Below are 18,326 nucleotides of genomic sequence, written 5' to 3' on the forward strand. Positions count from 1 at the left end.
CTTATTGTCTACTAGCAAAAGGGCTCGTGCGTTGCAACGGGAGAATAAGTGTTATCCTCGAAATCGGGTCTCCTTTTCTTGTGATAGACTCACTCATGATCAATGCTTTAAAAGTATAAAAGAGAGGTAGTGGTAGTAATTTTAAATACAAAAAATAACTTTTCTTCTAGGAATTGTTTTGTGTTTTCAACAATTAGAAATATATGAATATATATCTAAATATCTCCAAAAATATTAATATATCACATCCGAGAAAAAATATGACCAGTGTTCACAAAAATGTTTGGAAATTTAAAAACAAATTCTAGCCATGCATGATTGCATAGTTGCAATAGATGGATGAATCTACACATAACTATGTTTATCAATTATCACTTACACGTTAAATAGGTTGTAAACAATTTTGCATATACCAAACTCAAAATATTTTTGAACATTGTAAATGGTATAGTTGAATATGTACCAATATCATACACAAATAATTATATTAGCATGTATGTATGTATGTATGTATGTATGTATTGACTGAGCAAATAACAAAAAATATATAAGAGTAATAGTTTAGTCCAGATATGTATGTTCATGCATGCAAACTTGGGGGGAAACATACTTGTCATAGCGATGTGCACGACGACACAGGCGGGGCTGCAAGACCCAAGGGCGACGAAGAAAAGCTTCTTAAGATGAGGAGATCTAACCCTGCTCGCGTACCTGTTTTTTTATTACTCCTTCGTAGGAGGAGTCCCATCCAGACTACGCAGGAGCTGGAAGCCCCTAGGGAGTCTCGTGGCCGATAACTCTCTTGGATATGCAATAAAAAAACAATAGCCAGAATGTACATAGATCTTCTTTTGAATCTTATAGTCGTCAGATATTTATGGTTAACACAAAATCGACGGATATAAAGAGGTGATGTATGGAGAACTATGAAATCTTGTGTCCTTTAATATTAGGTAAAGATAAAGATAAATATAAAATACAATCTCAACATTGGCAAAGCTTCTTGAGGTTTAGATTGAGGGGGAGGGGGGGTGTTAGAATAACTATATAGGAGATGTATAAGGTTAGGAGAGGTTGTTCAACTTGTACCTAAATTCTATCTCCTCTTCTCCTGTATCTCTCTGTAACGACCCCTTTGGTCGATCTCTCTCTGTAACTTGTGTACCAAGGCTTTTGCCCAATATGTACAATGCGGCCCGACACAAAGGGTTCTACGCTTCCCAAACTACTTTCACAAAAATGACGGTCGGCGCCTGTTCCCTATCTCTGGCCGGTCATGAGACCCGGAAAATGAGGTTCCGCCTCCTCCCGGCCATGAGCCCCGGGAACTGAAGCTACCCGCCTCCACATCAGCGCCAAGAGGCTAATCGGCCGACAATTTTGAGCCCGCAAGCTTGGCTTCAACGGGAGGGGAGGAGCGGTGGCCTTCCTGGGACCCGAGCCCGGCAACCTCCCATGTCCTACTCTTCCTCCCTGCTAGTGGCGCCCTTGGACGTGTAGGCTTCGTGGTCATGGCGACAGGGCGCGATCGAGCTGGCGAGCTCGTCTTCATCCTCTCTCTTGCCGAATACCTCATCCACCGCCTCGTCGAATTCCATGTAGCCTAGCACTGACGGTACAGCCAGCGGTCGCAGCGGATGTCGCAAATGGTATAGTAGGAGTAAACGAGCGCCTCTTGCTCGTCCACGTCCACGTTCCACGCGATTGTCGTGCCGGTGGTGAGTCGCTCCTGCACGTACCGGTACTCATCGAGAAGACAGAGATTGTACTCCTGTTCGGCCTGCGCCTGTCGAAACAAGGTCTCCCACTCCTCCAGCAACATGTCCATGTAGTGAGAATGGGCCTCACCCAGGTGTCGGCATTGGCCGGCGAGGAGGGTGGAGCCGGCTAATCGTCTGTCATGTCCTCCATCGGGACGTCCACAACGCCGACCTTTGTCTGCCTGTCGGCCTGCCTGCCAGCAACTATGGCAGCGATCTCATGTTTCTGCTCAGACGAGATGCTGTCCCAGACGGCTTCGGAGCTCGAGGAGGCCATGGCGGGCGTGATGCAGCGAGGATGAAGGGAGCGGAGGATGATGGATGCGGTTATGGCCAGGCATACGGTTTATATAGCGGGCGGATGGCAAGGTACCTGGCGACGCAATTAATGGTGAGTGGCAGATGGACGGGCGAGTGGTGTCGGCTCGCCGTTCCTCGGCAGCCGCACAAATGTTTAATGTAGGCAGGCGGACGGACGGGCTGTCGTTTCAACGTAGGGCAGCGGCATGCACCAGAAAGCGATGAAGGCGGCACTCTCGGTCGGCGCACCATTTGAATGCCGAAGCGCAGTGAGAGGTTGCGTCACTTTGAGCCGGCATGAATGCGGCACTGGTGCTCTGGAGCGGCGTGACCTTTTCAGAGGGAAAAGCGTGCGGGCGCGGGAAAGGGGTTTTGGGGGGACCGATACAGACTCGCGTTAGATGGCAAAACACATCCGGACAACGCGGTCCGGAAGGTTGCGGGTGGTTTGAGGGTCAGTGTTGGAGTTGCCCTAAGGAAAGAATCTGAACCAACAGTAAACAAATAAATAAAAGATATATACCATGTGGTCTTGATGTATGGCATAAATGCAATATTTATGAAGGCATTTCCTGTAAACTATTCATGAAATTGATTCTTATATTAGTAACCACAAGATACATTATATCAAACACTCTGAGCCTTCGTGTACATATATGATGGAGGACCAATTGATCTCTCTCTCTCTCTCTCTCTCTCTCTCTCTCTCTCTCTCTCTCTCTCTCTCTCTCTCTCTCTCTCTCTCTCTCTCTCTCTCTCTCTCTCTCTCTCTCTCTCTCTCTCTCTCTCTCTCTCTCTCTCTCTCTCTCTCTCTCTCTCTCTCTCTCTCTCTCTCTCTCTCTCTCTCTCTCTCTCTCTCTCTCTCTCTCTCTCTCTCTCTCTCTCTCTCTCTCTCTCTCTCTCTCTCTCTCTCTCTCTCTCTCTCTCTCTCTCTCTCTCTCTCTCTCTCTCTCTCTCTCTCTCTCTCTCTCTCTCTCTCTCTCTCTCTCTCTCTCTCTCTCTCTCTCTCTCTCTCTCTCTCTCTCTCTCTCTCTCTCTCTCTCTCTCTCTCTCTCTCTCTCTCTCTCTCTCTCTCTCTCTCTCTCTCTCTCTCTCTCTCTCTCTCTCTCTCTCTCTCTCTCTCTCTCTCTCTCTCTCTCTCTCTCTCTCTCTCTCTCTCTCTCTCTCTCTCTCTCTCTCTCTCTCTCTCTCTCTCTCTCTCTCTCTCTCTCTCCTCCTCTCTCTCCTCTCTCTCTCTCCTCTGAGGAGGTTCACAGAGTTCTCCCGTCACAAGCTGTTAGCAACAAAACAATGCAAGAAGAGAACAATGCTAACTTGAGAATAGGAGTAGGAGACATTCGGGAGCGAACGCTTAGTATACATTGAGAACCTTGTACTGGCAAGATCGCCTCGCCAACGGAATACCATTCTGTGACTACAGAATGGGGTCTGGAATCTCGTCCGGCTAAGGCATAATGTATGGAAATATGATTTACTCGCACTACTCTTGATTTGAATCTAAGCACAAAATGCCTCTCATGTTCCCTTCCTGTCATGGCAACTTTCTTTTAGAGACATAGTGTTGACAAGTTTATTGTTCATGCGATTGCCATATTGTTTTTTTAAGATCCAACATTGCTGGCATTTCATTGATAATAGCAAAGAGCAACGGAAAACAATAAAATGGTGAAAGTCCTAAAACCAAAAGACCAGAAGGTAAAAAAAACGGCAGCCCTAATAGCTACAACACAACACACCAGATAAACCACACAAGACAACGCAACTCCAACACCGGCGGTAAACTACGAAGAGAGTAGGCAAGGTTGGCATCACAAAGGATCGCCAAATGAACCACCTCTGACGCGTCATTGTATATCATCGGTGCCTGCCACTGTGGCTTCGACTTCACAGCAACAAACAGTTGAGGGAACCCATGGACATGCCGGGGAAGAAGAGCCGACTACCACGACCAATGCCACGCTTCCCACATGCTCACCACCATCATTGTAGCCACAGAAGTCACCGTGCAAGTCCAGTCGTAGGAAGCACCAATGGGATCAAGGTCTTCAAGACGATGCCATAAAGAGGGGAACGGCATTCAAGACGACGCCACCGCCTGACCCTGCAGCAGGATCTGTGCTTTCACCCAAAGAAATTGATCCGGGAGTAGAGGCTATGAAATTCCCTACGACGCCTCCAAGGAGGATAATGACGCCCAGGGACGCCGTCGCCACCGGCCGGCTAACACCGACCAGGCTTTCACCCGGGACAGACACTCCCACGCAGCAAGCCGAGGCCGACCCGTGCCTCCACTGGACCGCACCCCCCCCCACACACACACACACACAACAAGCATGCCACCACTGTGCAGGGACACCAGCTAGCCTCCCTGACGATGGGCCTCCAAATACTAGATTGGGTCCTGCAATCGAGCTTACGAGAGTTGTGACTCCCATCCCACTTTGAAGGTGTTTGGTCACTTGTGAGTAGTAGCCGACGTACTTGTTTACTTCCCCTTGAATGATCCCCCAATGATGTTGGAATGATGCCACATTACGAGTGGTCACGATAGGATGCGGCACCACATACTCCTTTTGCTCGTGGCACTCCCTCCAAATCTTCGTCCAATAGGTGTTCCCCTTTTGCTCGGTGCCGCATATTGGATCCATCGTTGTGTCCAACTAAGCTTTGACCAACAAGATGTCCTCAAATCTTGAGAATGCCGGACCTCTTGCCTTCGGCGTCTTGGTCTTCTTCTTTCTTGCTCGGATTGGGATCGGATATTGTCCCAACTTCAAATGCGGTGCTGGCCTCCAATTCATACTCCATTTCGGTCGGTTGTTCTTCATTGTCATTGATCATGTTCAAAAAGAACGCCTCATATATGATTCAAATTTGCAAGCATTCATCATGATCAAATGAACTAGTGGTCTATGCAAAAATATGATCGGACAAGAGTAAATAAAACGTACGGACTCTTGTTCGGTCATTTCGTCGAACATGCTGGGGGCAGCATGGGCACTACCGGAGCCCCTACTCATCCTCGCCCGAACGAGCTGCGGCGAGTCAGACACATCGACCACCGGCATCTGCGTGGGCGGAAAGCTCTCTGAAATGGCTCAGTCGATGCTCGGATCATCCTGTGTCCCAAAAGGGGCGGACAGCGTAATCCGCGTAGGCGCTCGGAGGGAAGGGGTGCAGGGATCCGGGCGCGGCCGAGGAGACATCTGCTCCACCACGTCTGAACCTCCCTGCGACGCCGCCGCCACCGCCTCCCTCTCTCGCTGTTGGTGTCGCCGCAACTTGTGGGCGACGTTCTCCGCCTTGCAAGTCACCTCCGACGACACTGCGCCTCCCACAAACGAGGCGGACTGCATCTCCGTCGCGGCGGTGTGGCTCGGGCTAGACGACATCTCCAACGGTGGATCAGGACCGGAGGTGAGGATTGGGAGCAAGGGTGGAGACCGGCGAGGGTCCGGGCGCGGGAATGGTTGGACGGCGGCGGGAGGAGGAGGAAGGGTTTGGTTGATTTGATGCAATTTGAAGTGGGATCGGGCTGTTGGGTCCGATGTGGCGGGCGCGCCGGGCAGATATGGGGGGTGCCGGTCAGCCCGGGCGTTTAAGAGCCGTTTGAGAAGTCTGCCTGGGTAAAAAAATCGTGACCGGGCAGTGACCGGGCGACCTGCCTAGGCGTTTGAGACGAGTTTGAGGGTCCGGTTGTAGATGCTCTAAGGAAGCCAACTATTTCCCCAAGGCAGGTAGTTTCTGATAGATGAAGTGAAGACGCACGAGAAGGGTCTAAATGTGGGCTCTGCGGTTATAATTAAAATGAAGGTCAGCAAACTAGTGAAGCTAGTTTAAGCTGGAAAGATGGGTTTTCTACTTTTAATCTTCAAGGATTTTCCTTAGGCCTCCTTTGATTTATAGGATAGGAATAGTAAAATCATAAAAAAAAGTGAGATAGCATGTATCTCAATTTCTATAGGAAAAGAGATGTTACATGATTCATAGGATAGAAATTTTTTCACTGGGTCTAGGCTAATTTTTTTCTTTGAAATGTGAACTATTGGTTTCTGTCCTACATAGGAATAAGAATCCATTCCTACAAACCAAATGACTCTAGAGGAATTTTTCTTAGAATTCCTATGTGTAGGTTGTGTCTCAAATATTGTTTCTCTAATTTAATAACTTTCTTATCACTATATATACATATATAATACTAGAAATTAGTGGTCAAAATTACATTTTGAACACCGTGTCAATGTTTGAAACATCCATTATTTTAAATCCCGGGGAGTAGTCAGGAGTCAAGCCAACCCTATATTCATTTGAATTATTTGGCCAAAGAACAAAGAATATTTACAGTCCATTTCATCGTATTAGAGAGACAGAGACAGACCATTTCATCGTACTCCCTCCGTTTCAAAAATAGATGACTCAACTTTGTATTAACTTTGTGTTAGTACAAAGTTGGGTCATCTATTTTGAAATGAAGGGAGTATTAGAGAGAGACAGAGTGAGAGATTAGAAGAGTGTGGGGACCAGCAATAAATAAATAAAAGAGATATATAGCACGTGGTCTTGCTGTATGGCATTATTAATGAGCAATATTTATATGAACAATTCTTGTAAAATATCTCATGAAATTTACATTTATTGACTACATGCAGTATATATTACTTGACACCCTCGGCTTTCATGTACATATATGGAGCACCAATTGACTGTGAACGTTCTCCCGCTCCCTAGTTGAGGAGGTTCGCGGGAGTTCTGCCGCACCAGTACAGATCGAAGTGTCAAATCTTTGACCAAATTGTTCATGGTGAAATGGTTGGGATGCGTCTAATGGTCTCGCCCAGTTTTTACGTTAACCGTATTATGTTGATTTAGTACAGTCGATGAGTCTATGTAGTCATATCTTAGAGATAAAGCATTGATCATTGAATCTCATTAACAAATATCGTCTCTCTATTTATTTTTCATGCAATTTAATCACGCAAAATATAACACTATGTACTAGAGCTGTACGACACAATGGTGGCTCTAAAACGTCAAAGGCAAGCCTGGCATCGTGTGCAAGTAGACAACGAGCGAGATATCAAGAAAACTCTTCATGGTCTCTTCATCTAACTATGGGTATAAAACATTTCTCTCATCTCTAGATTGCCATGGTTATTTCTCATGGAGGTAATCTTCACATGTGTGTTGCATCTTTATTTTGGTTATTTCTTTTACCATCACGTGGATAATCCTGAGAAATAAACAACAAGCTAAATTCCTGTAAAATGGTATCCCGTCCATTCATGCAGTTTCTGACCACCACGTGTGTGAAGACCATGAACGCATGCTCCAAACTACTGCTGGTATCGATTTGGTATTCTAGATGTTGGTAAGAAATTCTATAAACTTAATCAAAGTTAATAAAGTTTGACTTTAAAAAAATCTAAGACACAATGTATTTTGGGGCGAAGAAAGTATTGGGCAGTGGCGGAGCTACATGCAATGCTGAGGGGGCCGTGGCCCCCCCAGCTGCAGCATATTTTCTGAAGGGAAAAAATTTAAGAGCCTTACATTAATTAATTGATGTCATTTGGTCCCTCCAAACGTGCTTATTTTCTCTTTGGCCCCCCCTTTGGTTCTCCGCTAGCTCCGCCACTGGTATTGGGTACGCTTGCTGCCAATGGTGTCTTTTGCATGTACCTGTCAGTCCGTCATCCTCACATTCACCTCTCTCCTAAATTTATTTATTCACAAGTTAGTTGGAGGATTGGAATCTCCGACAAAGTTTTATATTGTTATGCTTTGCAATAGTTTTGCCAAATCCCGTATTCGGTCGGCTAGCCCTTCGCATAATAGTTAGATTTGATATAAATTTCCACAAAGTAAGAAAAATAGGTGCCATGTGACTAAGTTTATGCACAAAGAAAAATAGGTGCCATCGGTTAGTCGACGTGGTCGGCATCTTGAAGACTGTAAGTGTTGAAACCATCAAATAGAATTGATAGCAGGTGGACAGGAGTCAAGCCAATCCTATATTTGTTTGGATCTTTTGGCCAAAGAGCAAATAGTACCAAGGGCAAGATGATACATGCACCACACACACAGTTCTTTCCAATTCTTTGTATTAATTTCGGAGTGAGATAGAGAGACGGGAAGAGTCTGGAGCAACAATAAATCTCTATTCTTAATGGACGAGTTGGTGAATAGTCTCCGCGATTTATTTTCGCTGGTTTTTTTCCGTCTCTCCTCCCACCACCCCCTCCCACCCTGGTCCATCGGTTTATTTTTCTCTCCACTCTTTATTACAACCAGAACTTTCCTAACGTATAACAAATCACGAATTTAACTTCCTTAAATTATGCAAATCAATCGATTCCTTTTAGTGGTTCAATTTGTCTTAGGAAACAAATAACAGATTTTTAGGAAACAAATAACACATTTTAATCTAACTTTCCAAACTTATCTAAATCAATTGATTTCTCTTATTAGTGAAATTTGTTTTAGGAAACAAATAACAGACACGTCACAATTTTTCTCCCAATAAATAGTTCTTAACATTTGTGAACTTTCCTAATCAGACACGTTACAAACGGGCAGGTACTGATATCACGTTACCAAACAATAAAACCTCATTTGCATAGAAATCAGTTCAAAAATCCTAACTTTCCCAAATGTTTACCTTTCCTTGATAAAAACCAATATTTCCTATGTTTTCCACCTATTGAAGGAAATCACCCCTCCATCGATATTAACATTTTTTTGGAATGAGATCTCCGGGTTATGATTTATTTTATTTTTTTGCGATTCTTTCCAATTGTGACCTCTCCTTCCACTGCGGCTCCTTCTCGCATAAACACCTCCATCACAACCAGGTGACACCACCCCAAACCTCCTGCCTCTCCACACATTCTCCGCCACCTCCTTCTCGTACTCCATTAACAATCCCTCTGCCACATTTGTCCACGGCGGTGTCGAGGGCATGGCGCAGCAGCGTACCAGCGGTAGAGCAGCGCATAGCAGCAGGAAGCAGCACGCAGCAGGCAAGGCGAGCGGCCGACGGTGGAGGGCAGAGATGCGGCCGGCGTGGTTGAGGGGGCGGCCGGCAGAAGATGGCCACGACTGGAGGCGGCGCGAGGCAGGGGCGCGACAGCGGGGCGAGCGAAGGGATAGGCGGCAGCAGATGGGGCGAGCGCAGCCAGCGAGAATGTGGCGCGCGGCCAGGGTGTGTGTCGTGCGGGGCATAGTGGTGCGATGCTGTGGCGAGCGCGATAGCAGCGGCGGGCGCGACCGACGCAGTGTAGCACGGGCGTGGGCATGGAGAGGGAGTGGCCCCGCGGGTGCGGAAGAAGAGCGGCAGGCTCAGGCATGGGCGTGCATAGGAGTGGGCATGTGCCACGGGGTCAATCTGATGAGCTCGGTGGTTACCCCTGCAATGGCCATGACGGACTGCGGTTCTCGGCCACGGCGAAATACCTAATAAGAGCAAACGAGAGGGGAAACAGGGGAAAGGCAAGAGGAGATCATGGCTGTGTCAATGGCGCCCTAGGGGAAGACATGGGAGCTCGGGGCGGCGCGGACCGAACGACAATGTCACGGTGGCCCAAAGTTGAGGAAGACGGCAGCGACGTCGGTGCGGGGGTGCTGGACTTGATCTTGTTGGCGCAGACGGAGTAGCGAAGGCGTTAGAAGCTCCTCGACAAGCTCCTAGCCCGCAGGGAGGGCAGTGGCCGTGTGGACGGGGTCGGTCATGTTGGTCGTGGCGTCTGACTTCGTCCAGATCGACGGGATCGAGCGAGCGAGGAGGAGAAGTGGATTTGGGAGGGGGCATCGAGGAGGAGTGAGGCCATGAGGGCAGGGAAGGCAGGGCGTCACCCTTATCCATTCCCCTTCGATGCCAGCGACGTGGTCGGGCGGGAGCCCGGCTCTATAGCGACGCGGCTCGAGGAACAGGAGAAAACGACCGCGCGGGGACTGGACCTTTGAGCCGGTTCGGTGGCAAGGCCCCGGGGGCAGGGTGAATCCCCTTTTATATCGTCCTTTTGGTTTTTCAATGTATTCTAATCTGTTTTTCCTTTTTAACATCGTTTTCTATTTATTCTTATCAACTAAATGGTCTCTACTCCTAATGTCTTAGTTGGTAGTCTCCATTCCGGATTTATTTTTGTCCTCCCTCCCACCTCCCAATTTCTTGTAGGTGCTTCTCAAGCTGGAGGACAACATATTAGTCAAGACATTAGGGATCCTCATTGATGTTTTATCTCTCGTCTGCACTTATTTTGTTTGCTCCAATTCTATATATTCTCACAAGTAGATGAGGTGTAAGCATGTGCAATGTAGTTCCTTTTTCTACATATGGTGATTGATTTGTTCTTTGGTAACCCAACTAACGGATGGTAATCAATCTTCAAATACCAAAATCAAACGTACAAGGCAACAATCAATTCACGTATCACAATCAGATTCTTCTTTAGTACGCAGCTTAACTCACGGATTGTAATCAATCTCCAAACAAAAGAAACAATCACCATCGTTTACCTCTCGCCAATATTACATAAAATTAACGCTGAGAATTTAGATGTATTGTTTGTCATGGAGCTGTGGCTGGCCGATTACATGAAATTAATTCCCTCAGTTATGGTGGCAAATATAATACACATAATCCATATTGTTATGCACTAGCGCGTGTGCGTGTGAAATAGATGGATTATGGTCCCGTGCCCAATAAGATGGATATGTGTGTGTTAGAGAGAGAGAGAGAGGGGGAGAGAGAGTGAGGAAGAGGGAGGGAGAGGGTGTGTGTGAGAATTTGATGGTAAGAAAGGTCTTCAATGTCACTTAATATGTATGAGAATATTAAATGTAATATTAACATAATTGATGTTGAATTCTTAAAGTTAATGTGGCTCCGTTGCAACGCACGGGCGTTCTTCTAGTAAATACTAGAAGATATATAACATGTGGTCCTGTTGTATGACATCAGAAATGAGCAATGTTAGTTTTTTAAGAGAAATATTTGTAAGGGCATTTCTTGTCAAGTATCTCATGAAATTGAATCTTTGTGACCACATGATGCATCATTTAACACTCTGAACCTTCGTGTGCATATATAGTTGAGGACCAATCGAGTGTGCAAGTTCTCTCTCTCTCTCTCTCTCTCTCTCTCTCTCTCTCTCTCTCTCTCTCTCTCTCTCTCTCTCTCTCTCTCTCTCTCTCTCTCTCTCTCTCTCTCTCTCTCTCTCTCTCTCTCTCTCTCTCTCTCTCTCTCTCTCTCTCTCTCTCTCTCTCTCTCTCTCTCTCTCTCTCTCTCTCTCTCTCTCTCTCTCTCTCTCTCTCTCTCTCTCTCTCTCTCTCTCTCTCTCTCTCTCTCTCTCTCTCTCTCTCTCTCTCTCTCAGTAGTTTAGGAGGTCCACAGGGGCTCTCCCGTCATCAGTTGTTAACAACAAAACAATGCAAGAAGGGAGCAATGCTACCTTGAGAATAGGAGTAGGAGACATCATGGAGCTAACGGTTAGTACCAAATGAAGGCCGTGTACCTGAAGTTTGCTTCATTGGGTGAACAACATTCCCTGACTACATAGAGAGGTCTCCAATCATGTGTGTCTAAGATGTAACGTATGGAAATACGATTTACTAGCACCTTCTCTTGATTTGAATCTAACCACAGTAATCTCTCACATGTCCCTTTACTGTCATGGTAATTTTCTTCTAGCCGTAGTGTTGAAGTGTGATGTTCATGCGATTGCCTTGTTGGAGATGCTCTAAACTGGGTAGAGTGAGAACGATTTGGTTCATGGGGAATAGTACCGCCGGAAACACTTGTTGATTCAGACGGCACCACAAACATCTGCACTTCGAGTGCAAACCATGATAGCGACCAATAGTTTGTCTACCACGTGACCGCCTCATTTTTAATCTTATAACAAGTGTCACGAGTTGTACTAAAAAAATTAGCGGGACCACATGGATGATAGGCCAAATTGACAAGAGGCATAAATAACATGCATCAGGTCAGAAATGATGCATCTCGTCCTTACTTATTTGGGCATTCTGATGTATGATTGTATTCAATGCTTTATTTGTTGACTGTAGTAATCTTTTAATGATGAATTGATGAAATATATAATTTGAAAGATATTCTGCAAGTGTGAAGTTAAGTATATATGATATTATTCTGCCAATTATGTGAAGCACTTCAACCATTTGCAATAACATAATGTGTCCCGCCATTATCTTCCTCAACAATAGATTTTTGTCTTCTTTAACATACGAATCACAATGCTATCAACATCCGAAGATACTATTTTGGGGTAGACTCAGGCCTCAATTAGTCACAATACATATTCATCATGCCCATGACCTGCTTGCTATTTTGTAAAGATGGTTGGAATCTCCTTTATGCACTTGTTTAACTACCTAGGAATCATTTATTCCCATTCTTGTATCCTGCATTACCAAGTTTTTTTCAATAGACATAAAGTTTCTTATAGTCATTGTCTCTTCGTATCGTCGTGGTATCTTGTAGCAATACAAATGTACCTTATTTGTACCATATAGAACTAGAGATGTTCATTATTTATGAATACTATACCTTCCGTGCATAAAGTATCTTGGGAAATTGATTCGTAGCAACCACAAGATTTATTATTAACTATATATATATATATATATATATATATATATATATATATATATATATATATATATATATATATATATATATATATATATATATACGGTGGCGCTAAACTGCGCGGGAGCGCAGAACTTCTAATCGTACGCTCCGGTCGGTAATTGGACCGCACAGTGCGCCGCTCATCCCACGTCCCCTACGGTTGTAGCAAACGAAGGTAAAAGCCAGTACAAAATATAGTAACGAATTAAATTCCTGTTACCGAACCCACACGTCTGATCTCCGCCCCGTAGCTACAACCGTTTATGACAGTAAAACTACAAGCAAATATAGTAATGCATTGCATGCACCGCACTGTGACCCACTAATTAGCATTGGTAATCAATGTATGGTAATCGAAATAAATCTATTACGGCTGGCCCACTAATTAGCAATGGTAACAATATTCCATATATGGTAATATAACTAAATCAATTACGGCTGTAGTTTCTACAGTTGTAAAATGAAGTGAACTCATGGTAATATAATAAAAGTGTGTGAGTTATAGTAAAAGTAGTAAGCATACGTGGTCCATCTAGTAACAGGTTTACTATATTGGCATTGGTCCTCGTTAATGAATATCCTTTCATTACTATGCTACTTGACTCCCGTTACTATATTCACTAATTCATTACTACATGTCCAAAAATTGGCATGATCGTGCCATAGTTAAAATCAACCACCGCAGCAGGGGCGCGGACTAGTACTGGTCGTAATTTAATTAACTCATTACGATGAACTTTAAAGCGGGCACGTGGACCAGGTTACCTGGGCTCATTAGCGCACGGATGGCTGGTTGCGTTGGTGGCCGGAGCGTACAGTAAGTTATAATGCGCTCTGGCTTATTTTAGCATACCTATATATATATATATATATATATATATAGGTTCCCCAACTTTCTCATCAACACCAATTGTTACCAAATAACGATGCAATGAGAGACATGTTTGAAAAAAAATGCAAAGAAGGGATCAATGCTACCTTTAGAATAGGAGTAGGAGACATCTGGGATCAACCACTTAGTGTGAGGTTTCTATCTTGTACTAACTATTGGAATTCGGGTGTAATATGTGCATAGGGCTACACCTGTAGTTGATGTAAGTGGAGGTGAAGGTTTAGATGCTGGAGTCAAAGGCAAATAATTTGGGTCTAATAGGTAAGAGCACATGCCGGAGGTAGCAAAACTTGACTAGCCAAATCTGATAAGGGTACACGCTGATCAAAAGGGACGGCAAGACGTTTGTAGTTTGAACCTAGCAGGACACCATCACTATGAAAACATAAGGACATCAAGAAAAATATATTTAACTCGCTGTCAAACCTCGCAAGGAGGCCACCGTGGAGTCGGTCTATGTTGCCACTTGCCACCCAAATCTGTGCCTGCCTCTGACCCCCTATGGTGCAGATCGTCATTCGCTTTCTGCTCTAGTATACCTGTGGTTCCACGGTATCACTCTCCTCTCTTTTCATCGTAACCAGTTTGTTGACACTAGAGAAGCCACATCGTTGTACAACCTCTTCAATTTATCCCAGAATAAAGTTGAGTTGTAGATAGTCACACAAAGTCTTTACTGTCCCAGGGGTTCAAGCATTCCGAGGCCCAATTTAGTTCAGGGTGATGATGCTGACAGAGTCATACTATGACGCGTGTGTAGTTGTAATCGCCGTTTCCAAATAGAAATATACTGCACTAACAATCATTCTAGTTCTGGGTACCATGTCCCTTGTTTAATTTAAAAGCATGAACAGATAGAAAAATGGAAAATGTCAGTAAAATTCCTGATGCTATGTTCACTTGCTTTCATCGACTGGGAGATAAACGCCCTCCGCTGTCGACCAAATATTCTCAGCTCGCTTGTCTCGAACACCACAGACCTGCATGAAGAATGTTTCAACTCAGAAAACAGGTAACTTAAACAATAGATAAGCAAACCAAGGTCGCATTAACTGAAAAGCTCGTGTCTATGAAAGGCAAATGTCATACTGCCTGAATTCATAGAAAATATTGTAATAAGACCACATGGTAATAGCTGAATCCATTGCAACTTCTTAAAAAAACATATGTATTAAATAGCTGTGACATTTTCATGCCGTCTCATTTTATTGATAAAATAAATTTCCTTGATGTTTGGAAGATCAAGGACTGCTAATTTAGAGTTCTTGAACAAATAGTGTGTGTTGACATCGAAGCATACTGCATGTAATTCAATTTTATTATTTCTTAGCATTAATAGCTGTAGTTTCTAAACATGCATTACCCAATGACATTGGCATATAAGGTTAATATATGTCAGAACAAGGTTGTACTTGTAAGTTATAACTATTATCACACTCACCTCTTGCTGCCCACCACCAAGCCTGTTATACTTCTTGTTGTGACTGTGCAGATAACCTCCCGTATCAACATGACGCAATCTTACCTTCTGATCTCGCTTCCATACCTTGTCCTTTCCCTCAATTTCTAGCCTGCATAATAGAAATGCAAGACATTAAGCTAGATTAAGTTAGGCAATCAAATAGGTAGCATGCATCACATACTGTAAGCAATCACACCTCCAATAGTCACCGGTATCTGATTGTCCATCCCCACCAAAACAGCTAACCTGTAAAGTTCACATTCAAGATTAAGGGCGCATACTTAATTCAATAAAAAAAGCAAAAGAAACATATAGTAAAACAAAACGTCTTTGCGCACAGCAAAGAATTGTCCACATGAGTTCCTAGTGATAAGTCTATTCATAGTAATGAAGATGGTTGGCCCTGGGCCTACCGATAGGATTTTAGTGCGCCCAAGCTTCGGTACGACAGCAATTACATGACACACAACACAAGCTGCTAAAAAACAGCCTGGTAGCATTTGGGCTTGGCAGTTGCAAGTTATTGTAGACATTATCGGTCACTTGATTCAAGAACATGGGCAACAACTTCTTTCTTTGTGACAAAGGACACCGTGTGCAAGACAACATGTGTCAATTATCCACCTACCATGGATAGGGCAAGATGAGGAAAATAGAGACAGGATGCTCACCATATAATGCAGGATATAAGTTTCTCTTCACAGGTGCTGCTATGCCATGATACCCTAAGGCCTAGCCAGGAAACTACAAAGCCGTCCTCCGGAGGCCTAGCCAGGAAATTACAAAGCCGTCCTCCTGCCTCACGCCGCAGTCCTCCATCCCCACCCATCTTGCTCTCTGCTGCATTCTCCCTGCCTCCCTTCCCAACACATTCGCATACTGTTGCCTAACCTAGTCAGGCCTTGGGCTGTCTGCCACCATCGATGCTACCAAAGTCGTCAGTTCAGGCCACTGCCAAGCCCTGACCAGGCGTTCCACTAACCTAAAAGCTGTTCTGATCCTGTACTCCCCCAATCCCACCCCCTCCTTCCCGACCCTCCTCCATCATTGGTGCTACAAGTGCTGGTGTCTGGTTGCTAACTGACAGAGCCAATGGAGGCCTTCATCTTGCTCACCGTGAGTTACGTATATACTCCCTTTGAATGCACTGCCTCCGTGCTTGTTGTTTCGGGAATGGAATCTAAGTGGGGTTATTTGTGCACTGTGAGTTAATTTATGAAATTGACTTGCAGAAGATGTTTCAGCCACCAAGGAATTAGGAAAATTAATCCCAGTTTGGTCGTGTATTTGCAGAATATATTCTAGATAGTATAACGTACACAGATGTACCATGAATCATTGGTAAATAGGAAGGTTTAACTTATAAGCAACAAGTATCTGTAGATTGTGTGAATCAAATTGCTATGTGGATGATTCTCGTGGCTGGGCAATGCTTCGCTAAAATGTGTGATCAAATTGATTGTAGTCAATGTCCAGTTCAGAGATGTTCATGAATAAGCTTTGTGAGTGTGCATTTTTTTCAGTTAATTTTGATTTGCTAGTATTAGTTACACAATTAACATCTAGATAACGCAGTTGTGCTTGATTTGGCTCAACAATGGTTTGTGCAGCCACATGCCACGAACAAGCCACATAGTTGGAATTCTACCATTAATCACAAAATCATATTAAATATGAACTCTTTAGATACAAAGCATATGAGAATTGTATATAAATGCTTATTTAGTGTATAAGATATAGCTTTAGATATGATGCATTGGGAGTGGTTAGGAAAAAAATTGTATCGTCTAATCGCAAAAGCTTTACTCCTGGCCATAGATACGATGGCTACTGGGAATCACATAATGTACAAATATTCATTTCTAGAGAGCAAAATAGATTTAAGTAAATTAATGTTTACAGGTTCTTCAACATATCAAAACGAACTTACTAGGTATCACACTAACCTCTAGGTTACCAGATAATGGTGAAGCATGCAGGTGGCTATGTAACCATCTTCGTGTCCTCATATGTTGCAACCTGATGATGCTACCAGTTTCAATAGCATCACCTTGTTTGGCAGATGAATCAAGAGTAGGTCTCACGACCTGCAGGAATACAAGCAAAGTCAAGCCTAGATGTTCAACAGCATCTTCTAACCTTGCCTACTTCAGGATGGAATATCAGACTACATGAAAGACGAATCATATTAATATCGCAATTAACTGCCAATTCTTTAGCCACAAAATAACATTAGGTTGGGACTTTGGGTTTGGGAATGAAAAAACTAGCAGCATTGCAGTGTCAGTATTGGAGTTTCATCATGCTACTGTTTTGATTTATCCATCTATTTAGTGAGATGTCAGATTGGATAGCTACATATAATTATCCAATGAATCGAAGTGACAAATTTCCACAGTTTGGACAATGTAAGTGGCAGGTGAACAACTGATGCCTAATGATTCGGTTTTCTCCGTCCAGACCTTACAATTTTTTTAATTCTCTATACCATTCCTATGTTTCTTTGATATGACATGCACACCTGCACCCTGATTTCAATCAGTGCGGGTAGAGCATTTGCACTCTGAACGAAGAGCCAACGCTGGCTTCATCAATTTTCAAAACCACGGTTTGACATGAACTTGGAAGATGGCGGCAATCGCGCGAAATGAAACCATAAGAGATGGAGAGGCACCCACCCAGTAGCTATTGGAGTCGTCGATCTCGGGGAAACCGGTGACGGACTGCTGGCCGCTGCCGGAGCCGTAGGCCACGTCGTGCGAGTGAAGCCTCACCTTGGTCTTCTCGTGCATCAGCTTCACCGTGCTCCCGTAGGTCACCTGCAACGCCATCCAGATCCAGATCAAAACCCAGTTCCTCGCAAAAATCCCAATCTCTTGGCGGATCTTAAGATCTGGGAGGCGGACCTGGAGCCCCTCTTCCGACACGGGGGCGGCGGCCGCGCCGTGGTCGACCCGGGAGCTGGCGCCGAGGAGGAGCGCCACGGCGAGCGCGAGGACGGACGCGGCCATCGCGACGACGGCGGTGGCGCGATAGGGCCTCCGCGGCGGTGACGGCGAGGAGCCTTTCCCCTTGGCCGCGGCGGCGGCCGGTGGTGCCGTGGCCGCGTCTGGTTCGCGCGAGGCGCGCGGGGCTTTGGCCTTTCCCACCGGCGATCGGCGAAGCAGGGTGGTCTCTCGTGCCTGGGCGTGCTGCTCTGTGCTTGCGACCGTCGAGATCTCGCGGGCTCCGGGACCTTGTTGTGCTTGCCGTGGTCGTTGC

At 44.9% G+C, this 18,326-nt stretch overlaps 1 protein-coding gene across 2 annotated transcripts; it reads right to left on the bottom strand.

Moving 5' to 3' along the window:
- Positions 1 to 14,358: 14,358 nt before the first annotated feature.
- LOC123150083 (stromal cell-derived factor 2-like protein) lies at positions 14,359 to 18,326 on the bottom strand. Of its 2 annotated transcripts, none has more exons than XM_044569877.1 (6): positions 17,972 to 18,326; positions 17,744 to 17,884; positions 17,012 to 17,152; positions 15,247 to 15,311; positions 15,045 to 15,174; positions 14,359 to 14,583 (listed from the first exon to the last, which is right to left on the bottom strand). In XM_044569877.1, the coding sequence occupies exons 1-6, from the start codon at positions 18,074 to 18,076 to the stop codon at positions 14,500 to 14,502; spliced, it is 666 nt and encodes a 221-aa protein (XP_044425812.1). In that variant the 5' UTR covers positions 18,077 to 18,326; the 3' UTR covers positions 14,359 to 14,499. The 2 variants fall into 2 exon arrangements, with proteins under 2 accessions (XP_044425812.1, XP_044425813.1); XM_044569878.1 differs by having other exon boundaries at positions 15,262 to 15,311; positions 17,972 to 18,323.

The sequence above is a fragment of the Triticum aestivum genome, chromosome 7A (assembly GCF_018294505.1).
Source record: "Triticum aestivum cultivar Chinese Spring chromosome 7A, IWGSC CS RefSeq v2.1, whole genome shotgun sequence".
Taxonomy (NCBI): Eukaryota; Viridiplantae; Streptophyta; class Magnoliopsida; order Poales; family Poaceae; genus Triticum; species Triticum aestivum.

Excerpts from the sequence above, each read along its gene's own strand:
- LOC123150083 (XM_044569877.1), bottom strand. The coding sequence starts at position 18,076 with ATGGCCGCGTCCGTCCTCGCGCTCGCCGTGGCGCTCCTCCTCGGCGCC. Across the intron at positions 15,175-15,246 it reads TGGAGGTGTGATTGCTTACA|GCTAGAAATTGAGGGAAAGG; the intron begins GTATGTGATGCA and ends TCTATTATGCAG. Across the intron at positions 14,584-15,044 it reads TTGGTGGTGGGCAGCAAGAG|GTCTGTGGTGTTCGAGACAA; the intron begins GTGAGTGTGATA and ends TTCTTCATGCAG.